The 9,989-nt window shown below is 44.5% G+C and overlaps 1 protein-coding gene across 1 annotated transcript; it reads right to left on the minus strand.

Moving 5' to 3' along the window:
- Positions 1-6,879: 6,879 nt before the first annotated feature.
- LOC127324208 (uncharacterized) lies at positions 6,880-7,289 on the minus strand. The gene is made up of 2 exons (XM_051352202.1): positions 6,950-7,289; positions 6,880-6,908 (listed from the first exon to the last, which is right to left on the minus strand). Exons 1-2 carry the CDS (start codon positions 7,287-7,289, stop codon positions 6,880-6,882), a joined length of 369 nt encoding a protein of 122 aa, XP_051208162.1.
- Between the last annotated feature and the right edge of the window lie 2,700 nt (positions 7,290-9,989).

Raw genomic sequence — 9,989 nt, forward strand, 5'->3', positions numbered from 1 at the left:
TGTCTTGGATATTGAATGCAATGCATCTTGTCCCATTATATTGGGAAGACCTTTTCTTCGAACTGTTGGTGCTACCATTGATATGAAGGAAGGTAATATAAAATATCAATTTCCTCTCAAGAAAGGTATGGAACACTTCCCTAGAAAGAGAATGAAGTTACCTTTTGATTCTATTATGAGAACAAATTATGATGTTGACACTTCGTCTCTTGATAATACTTGATACACACTTTCTGCGCCTAGCTGAAAGGCGTTAAAGAAAAGCGCTTATGGGAGACAACCCATGTTTTTACCTACAGTACTTTGTTTTTATTTTGTGTCTTGGAAGTTGTTTACTACTGTAGCAACCTCTCCTTATCTTAGTTTAGTGTTTTATTGTGCCAAGTTAAGCCGTTGATAGAAAAGTAAGTACTAGATTTGGATTACTGCGCAGTTCCAGATTTCTTTGCTGTCACGAATCTGGGTCTACCTCCCTGTAGGTAGCTCAGAAAATTAAGCCAATTTACGTGCATGATCCCCAGATATGTACGCAACTTTCATTCAATTTGGGCATTTTCATTTGAGCAAGTCTGGTGCCATTTTAAAATTCCTCAATACGAACTGTTCTGTTTTGACAGATTCTGCCTTTTATTTCGTATTGCCTCTTTTGCTATGTTGGATGAATTTCTTTGATCCATTAATGTCCAGTAGCTTTATGCAATGTCCAGAAGTGTTAAGAATGATTGTGTCACCTCTGAATATGTTAATTTTTATTGTGCACTAACCCTCTAATGAGTTGTTTCGAGTTTGGTGTGGAGGAAGTTTTCAAGGATCAAGAGAGGAGTATGATGCAACATGATCAAGGAGAGTAAAAGCTCTAAGCTTGGGGATGCCCCGGTGGTTCACCCCTGCATATTCTAAGAAGACTCAAGCGTCTAAGCTTGGGGATGCCCAAGGCATCCCCTTCTTCATCGACAACATTATCAGGTTCCTCCCCTGAAACTATATTTTTATTCCATCACATCTTATGTGCTTTGCTTGGAGCGTCGGTTTGTTTTTGTTTTTGTTTTGTTTGAATAAAATGGATCCTAGCATTCACTTTATGGGAGAGAGACACGCTCCGCTGTAGCATATGGACAAGTATGTCCTTGGTTTCTACTCATAGTATTCATGGCGAAGTTTCTCCTTCGTTAAATTGTTATATGGTTGGAATTGGAAAATGATACATGTAGTAATTGCTATAAATGTCTTGGGTAATGTGATACTTGGCAATTGTTGTGCTCATGTTTAAGCTCTTGCATCATATGCTTTGCACCCATTAATGAAGAAATACATAGAGCATGCTAAAATTTGGTTTGCATATTTGGTTTCTCTAAGGTCTAGATAATTTCTAGTATTGAGTTTGAACAACAAGGAAGACGGTGTAGAGTCTTATAATGTTTTCAATATGTCTTTTATGTGAGTTTTGCTGCACCGGTTCATCCTTGTGTTTGTTTCAAATAAGCCTTGCTAGCCTAAACCTTGTATCGAGAGGGAATACTTCTCATGCATCCAAAATACTTGAGCCAACCACTATGCCATTTGTGTCCACCATACCTACCTACTACATGGTATTTTCCGCCATTCCAAATTAAATTGCTTGAGTGCTACCTTTAAACAATTCAAAATTTATTACCTCTGATTTGTGTCAATGTTTTATAGCTCATGAGGAAGTATGTGGTGTTTATCTTTCAATCTTGTTGGGCAACTTTCACCAATGGACTAGTGGCTTCATCCGCTTATCCAATAATTTTGCAAAAAGAGCTGGCAATGGGATTTCCAGTCCCAAATTAATTAATAAAAATAGACACTCCTCCATGGTATGTGATTGATTGGACGGCACCCGAAGGATTCGGTTAGCCATGGCTTGAGAAAGCAAAGGTGGGGAGGAGTGTCATCACAATAAAACTAAAATAAAAAGGCACTCCTTCATGGTATGAGATTGTTGGCAGGCACCCGAAGGATTCGGTTAGCCATGGTTTGTGAAAGAAAGGTTGGAAGGAGTGCCACACAAAAATAAAATAAAATGGGAGCCGCTCTTTGAAGGTTTGTCTGGCAAGGGGGTTAGAGTGCCTACTACCATTCGTTGACAACAACAAACACCTCTCAAAATTTTACTTTTATTGCTCTCTATATGTTTTCAAAATCAAAGCTCTAGCACAAATATAGCAATCGATGCTTTTCCTCTATGAGGACCATTCTTTTACTTTCAATGTTGAGTCAGTTCACCTATTTCTCTCCACCTCAAGAAGCAAACACTTGTGTGAACTGTGCATTGATTCCTACATACTTGCTTATTGCACTTATTATATTGCTCTATGTTGACAATATCCATGAGATATACATGTTATGAGTTGAAAGCAACCGCTGAAACTTAATCTTCTTTTGTGTTGCTTCAATGCTTTTACTATGAATTATTGCTTTATGAGTTAACTCTTATGCGAGACTTATTGATGCTTGTCTTGAAGTGCTATTCATGAAAAGTCTTTGCTTTATGATTCACTTGTTTACTCATGTCATATACATTGTTTTGATCGCTGCATTCACTACATATGCTTTACAAATAGTATGATCAAGATTATGATGGCATGTCACTCCAGAAATTATCTGTGTTATCATTTTACCTGCTCGGGACGAGCAGAACTAAGCTTGGGGATGCTGATACGTCTCCGACGTATCGATAATTTCTTATGTTCCATGCCACATTATTGATGTTATCTACATGTTTTATGCACACTTTATGTCATATTCGTGCATTTTCTGGAACTAACCTATTAACAAGATGCCGAAGTGCCAGTTGCTATTTTCTGCTGTTTTTGGTTTCAGAAATCCTAGTAAAGAAATATTCTCGGAATTGGACGAAATCAACGCCCAGGGTCCTATTTTGCCACGAAGCTTCCAGAAGACCGAAGAGGAGACGAAGAGGGGCCACGAGGGGGCCACACCCTAGGGCGGCGCGCCCCCCCCCCTTGGCCGCGCGGCCCTGTGGTGTGGGGCCCCCGTGCCGCCTCTTGACCTGCCCTTCCGCCTACAAATAGCCTCCATCGCGAAACCCCCAGTACCGAGAGCCACGATACGGAAAACCTTCCAGAGACGCCGCCGCCGCCGATCCCATCTCGGGGGATCCAGGAGATCGCCTTCGGCACCCTGCCGGAGAGGGGAATCATCTCCCGGAGGACTCTACGCCGCCATGGTCGCCTCCGGTGTGATGTGTGAGTAGTCTACCCCTGGACTATGGGTCCATAGCAGTAGCTAGATGGTTGTCTTCTCCCCATTGTGCTATCATTGTCGGATCTTGTGAGCTGCCTAACATGATCAAGATCATCTATCTGTAATTCTATATGTTGCGTTTGTTGGGATCCGATGAATAGAGAATACTTGTTATGTTGATTATCAAAGTTATATCTATGTGTTGTTTATGATCTTGCATGCTCTCCGTTACTAGTAGATACTCTGGCCAAGTAGATGCTTGTAACTCCAAGAGGGAGTATTTATGCTCGATAGTGGGTTCATGCCTGCATTGACACCGGGACAAAGTGATGTAAAGTTCTAAGGTTGTGTTGTGTCGTTGCCACTAGGGATAAAACATTGATGCTATGTCTAAGGATGTAGTTGTTGATTACATTACGCACCATACTTAATGCAATTGTCTGTTGCTTTGCAACTTAATACTGGAGGGGGTTCGGATGATAACCTGAAAGTGGACTTTTTTAGGCATAGATGCATGCTGGATGGCGGTCTATGTACTTTGTCGTAATGCCCAATTAAATCTCACTATACTCATCATGATATGTATGTGCATGGTCATGCCCTCTTTATTTGTCAATTGCCCAACTGTAATTTGTTCACCCAACATGCTGTTTATCTTATGGGAGAGACACCTCTAGTGAACTGTGGACCCCGGTCCAATTCTCTTTACTGAAATACAATCTACTGCAATATCGTTTCTACTCGTTTTCGCAAACAATCATCTTCCACACAATACGGTTAATCCTTTGTTACAGCAAGCCGGTGAGATTGACAACCTCACTGTTTCGTTGGGGCAAAGTACTTTGGTTGTGTTGTGCAGGTTCCACGTTGGCGCCGGAATCTCTGGTGTTGCGCCGCACTACATCCCGCCGCCATCAACCTTCAACGTGCTTCTTGGCTCCTACTGGTTCGATAACCTTGGTTTCATACTGAGGGAAACTTGCCGCTGTACGCATCACACCTTCCTCTTGGGGTTCCCAACGGACGCGTGTTGAACGCGTATCAGACGTCGACTGTGGTAGTTTTTCAGATCTTGCTGGTACTTGGTGACCCTTGACAACACCTCGTCTCGAGCTTCGTCGAGTGCATCGACATCATCCTCCAGTGCCTTTCTCGAGGTTTCTTCATCAAATTCCGCCACTCTCGGGGAATTGTGTTCTATTTCTATCGGGAGCACTGCCTCAGCTCCATGAACCAGAAAAAAACGGAGTTTCTTGTGTCGTTGTATTGAGTGTCGTCCGTATACTCCATAGCACGCTAGGAAATTCCTCTGGCCAGGTGTGTTGAGCTTTTTCTAGTGGTGTTAGCAGACGTTTCTTGATGCCATTACAGATGATACCGTTCGCTTTCTCGACTTGACAATTGGTATGCGGGTGCGCAACTGATGCAAAGTGTAGTTTAATGCCTACCTCTGCGCAATATGTCTTGAATTCCTTGGAGGTGAAATTACTACCATTGTCTGTGACGATACTATGCGGGACACCGAATCGAAAAACAATGCCTTTGACGAAACTTATCGTTGATGCTGCATCTGGCGAGGTTATTGGTTTTGCCTCGATCCACTTGGTAAACTTGTCGACAGCCACGAGCATATATACATATCCTCCTGGCCAAGCCTTATGTAACTTCCCCACCATATCGAGAACCCATTGTGCGAAAGGCCACGACAAGGGTATTGGCATCAGCTCTGCTGCTGGGGAGTGGGGTTTTGCCGCAAAACTCTGGCATGCATCGCAATGACGCACTATGTCCTTTGCATCTTCTATTGTAGTTAACCAGTAAAACCCTGCTCGGAAGACCTTTGCTGCTATAGCTCGACTGCTTGCGTGGTGCCCACATACTCCCTCGTGGACATCTTTTAGGATTACTCGTCCTTCTTCGGGTGTAACGCATCGCTGCAATACTCCCATGCTTTATAAACGGAGTATTGGCATTCAGAGATTAAGTCACCGACTAGACCAGTTTCGATATGTTTACCTCTGTCCATCGCGTTGCTTGCCACCGAAGATGTCGATGATGTTGAGCGTGCCATCGAGATCAACTCCTTGTTGCCTCTAGTTCCCACAGATGGCGCCAATTGACAAGGTATCGACTTGTCAATGCCTACAAATTGTAGACTAGGGTTTTCAGGGAAGTAGAGGGCAAGTAGATCTCGAGGGTTCAGCCGGAAAAGTACTCGACTGCTAAAAAACTAGGGTTGTGTTGACAATGAAATCGATCCTCTCTTTCTCCCTCGACTCCCCCTTATATAGGAGGCGGAGCCGAGGGTTTCGTGATGTACAAGTTTACAAATACCGGGAGACTCTTTGAGTTCGTCCCGTAATAGTTACAAGTCATTATTCCTAATACAACTCTATCTTTCCAAACTATCTCTTAACTGGGCTTCCGGGCTTCATAAACTTCGGGTCGTGGGCCTTCAATAAACCCCGGGTACCATCTTCGGCAGGCCCATTGGGTATGCCTATGTCACTCAGAGACGCAAACCTGGCGCATATTTGGGCCAGGTTTGCGTCTCCGCGGACGGCCCAGTCACTTTGCGTCGCCCCGCTGGAGGTGGTGCCAGACGCATTTCCGGTCCGCGCGGACGCAAACGGTCGCTCAACATCCGTTTGCGTCGCCCCGTTGGAGATGCCCTTAGAGCATCTCCACCGGTAGCCTCCAAATAGGCGTCGGCACCTCTGTTTGGGGGGGCGTCGGCACTGCATCCTCCATTTGGGGAAGCCGTTTCCACACCGGCGTCTTCCAAACGGTGGCCCCCAAATTTTTTTCTTCTTTTTACAATATTTTGAAACAATATATCGTTCACATTTTATTCACACAATCACACAAATAGAATTAAATTATTCATACAATCAATCAAACAAATAGTACTTAAATTATTCATACAACCCAACAAACAAATAGTACTTAAATTATTCATACAACCCAACAAACAAATAGTACTTAAATTATTCATCCATGCAAACAAATAGAAATAAAATCATGCATTGTTGGTTGCTCCTCTCCTCGCCCACAAATGCGTAGCTAGATCCGCCTTCAGCCGTGCATGGACACCTGCATCTCGAATTTCATTGTGTATATGAATAAAAGCAGCGAATTCTTGGGGCACATGCTCTACCTCAGCTAGTGGCGCTTGATAATCAAATGGATGATCATCCTGCACAGGTGCATCGCGCTCGTTCTCAATGATCATGTTGTGCATGATCACACAGACGTTCATCACCTCCCACATCTGTGCCTCAGACCAAGTGAGAGCAGGGTACCTGACAATGGCGAAACGCTGCTGAAGCACCCCAAAAGCACGCTCAACATCCTTGCGTGTTGCTTCCTGGCATGTTGCAAAATAGGCTTCCATCTCGTTTGATGGAGAGGGAATTGTCTTCACAAATGTAGCATACGTCGGGTAGATACCATCAGCTAGATAGTACCCCTTGTTGTATGTGTGGCCGTTTACCTCAAAGTTCACGGTAGGAGCTTGTCCCTCAGCTAGCCTAGCAAACACCGGAGAGCGCTGCAGCACGTTGATATCATTGTTTGTTCCTGCCATGCCAAAAAAATGCATGCCAAATCCAAAGCTCATGGTCTGCCACCGCCTCAAGAATGACACTGCACTCACCAGTAGTATGGCCCTTGTAAATCCCCTGCCAAGCAAAAGGGCAATTCTTCCAGCCCCAATGCATACAGTCAATGCTTCCGAGCATCCCAGGAAACTTTCTTCCCGCATTCTTCTGCAGGATCTGAGTTGTATCATCTGCTCTTGGTGCTCTCAAATAGTCTATGGCAAACACCGCTATGACGGCTCGGTAGAATCTGTAGAGACTCTCTGTACATGTCGACTCAGTCATCCGTAGATAGTCATTGGCTGTATCTGGAGGAGCTCCGTATGCAAGACTGCGCATTGCAGCAGTGCACTTCTGAATTGAGGTGAAGCCCCACAAACCTGTGCAATCTTTCTTGGCCATAAAGTACGTGTCGTACTCCCTGACGCCGTGGACAATCTTCAAGAACAGGTCCTTGTTCATCCTAAACCGGCGCCGAAATTCCTTCGGCGAATGAGTTGCGTCGTCGTTGAAGTAGTCGGCGTCAAGCAGCATTGCGCCGGCTTCACGATGCCGGTTGATGTTCCTCCTCTTGCCTGGCTTTGAGCCACCGCGCCGAGGCACGACGAAGAAAGGCTGGCGAACGTGCAGCATGTTCGTCAGAATCAGCTGCTGTTGTTGCCGCCGAACAACCTCTGCTCCTCCGTGAACAGCTGCACCATCATCTCGTCGTCGATGTCCATCGCGGCAATCGGACGAACACCTTGCGGGCAGGACGATACTATCGCGGTGGCGGCGAGCTCTGTTCCGGGCGAAACAGCGGCCGCCGATCGAGGGGGTGACGGCCGTGTCGATGGACGGCGGTTCCTAGACAGTCGGCGGTGTCTATTGCAAGCAGGGTGGGCGCGGCGGCGACGGTGACGATGGCGATCTAGAGGGTTGGGAGTCGGCTCTGGCGTGTGTAGGAGGTGGGAAAACGGTGTGTCTGGCTGCCAGGCGGAGCCCACACTCGTTTTCAGACGTGCCGCGAGGTGCCGGCGCGCCCGATTCGCGCCCTTGGCGAAGGGACCAGCACGGGGTTGCCGGCGATTCTATTGGGCTCCAAAATTGGCCGACGCCGTTTGGAGCACGCCAGTGCGAGCCCATTTTCTCTGCCGGCCCCCAAAATGCTATCGGGGCCACTATCAGGGGCGCCGGTGAAGATGTTCTTACTGAACAATTGCGGATGTGGAGATGCACCGTTGTTACTGTTAGTTCAGGGTGAGCACTGTCAAGCTGACATAGAATAAATCTGCTGGTTAATCGTGGATGTAAGTATTCTTTTTTTCTTATTTAGCCCAGACGGAAGACAGAGAAAGAAGACGATGCTATTTCTGTTTCTCGTGAAGCATTTTGTTCTTCTAGGTTCTAGCTATTGTCGAGAGATTATTCTGACCGGTCAGAACAAGGATATTTGAATTATAAAACCGGTGGCGAAGTCATGTTCACATCATAGCCTCACAGGTCGCCGCCAGACCGGTTATCCACGGTTCTGCGCATGGTTTTTGATGATTGATTGATGGCGTTTATCGCTCAATCTATGGACAGTCACGTAACTGGATCTTGCTCTTCTATTTTTTGCAAGCTCGTGTCCTGTTCGTTTTTATATTGCACTTGCATGATCTTCATGGCAAAAGTTGCTGAAGATCGTGTTGAACACACGGTCAGTCTCCATTGTTGGGGCCTCCTAACTTCTAGAAACTTGGTCTGAACACATGTCAATTTTCTTCTTTGTCCCATACTGCTATGAAATGTCATTAGATTTTGGGATCAGTCAAAGGTAATGCTTACTCGAGGTTGATTGCAACGTGCTAGCAACCGTTATTCTGCTTAATAACAAAAAATAAATCTGTCAACCTCGGTGAACTGTAGAATATCCAAAGTGACTACAAGTTAGCAACACTGCGATGCACTGCACTCATAATTCGGTGAATGATAGCTAAGCTAGGTTTACTGTTTCTGCTTTCTGTCAGGTAAAAGCCCATCTCATCCATAGCAACTGTTCAGACCTTCAGATACATTTAACTGCCTCTAAAAAATACTAACATCAGATAACTGCCTCTAAAAAAATACTAACATCAGAGCTAATTTAGGAAATTTAATCGCTGTTCCAGTGATGGCAACATCTGAAGTACGTACAGGGAGTTTTCTTCTATTCTTCTACATGTACTATTTGCTGCTACAAAGATAAATAAGCAAGGGCGTAGTTTTGCTTTTGCAGTCTCTTTTGTATTCCCCTGAACAAAACTTAGAAGCAGAGGTGGCAAAGATGTGGCATGGATTTTAGGTCACGCTTGAACCGCCGAAATTGATGACTAGAGATTAAGGTTTGAGTTGTAGCTAAATCACGCTCGAACTAAACAAGGTGATATCCCAAAAGAGATCATTTTCTCGCTGGTCAATGTAAAATTCTTTACAAGACAAAAATAAAGTATTGTTTCCCTTTTAAATGCATGCTATCATTGGATTTATTTTCAACGATATAATTTTTATGACATATATATGATATTTTGGTGACAAAACAAAAGGTTAAAGTTTTCTTAAAGTGTGTATTATCCCAATAAACATGTACAAACTACTAGTATGATTGATACCAAAACCGACACTATAATGAATATTGGTTTACGACAAAAAAAAGCTGTCAACCCTTTCTCCAAAGGAGTTATAAATACTACTCTTTTCATTCAATAATTCTTGTCGCGGTTTTAGTTTAAATTTGAATTAAAACCATGGTAAAAGTTATGAACGAATGTAGTACTCCCTCAATATCGATTTATAAGTCATGCACGCGTACCTAAATCACCAATTTAACCTATATAATATAAATTCTATAACAGAAAACATATACCATTAAGAATATAACATTTGAAGTTTCTAGTGATATACTTTTAAATATATCTCGTATTAAGTTGGTCGAATTGATAACCTAGGGCTACGGGTAAGACTAAGAACACCCTCATCGGGAGCCCCAAAGGCCGCTAAAACGGGCTTGGGGGGGGGGGGGGGGGGGCACAAACAACTGCTCCCACCAGTGCCCCAAGCTGTGTCGGCGCGAAGTGTGACCCGATATATCGAACGGTACTCATGTGTTGGGCATGTAGCGAGGGAGTCAAAGTGGGGGGGGGGGGGGGGGGGCAATGCTCG

This window comes from Lolium perenne, chromosome 2, assembly GCF_019359855.2.
Source record: "Lolium perenne isolate Kyuss_39 chromosome 2, Kyuss_2.0, whole genome shotgun sequence".
NCBI lineage: Eukaryota > Viridiplantae > Streptophyta > Magnoliopsida > Poales > Poaceae > Lolium > Lolium perenne.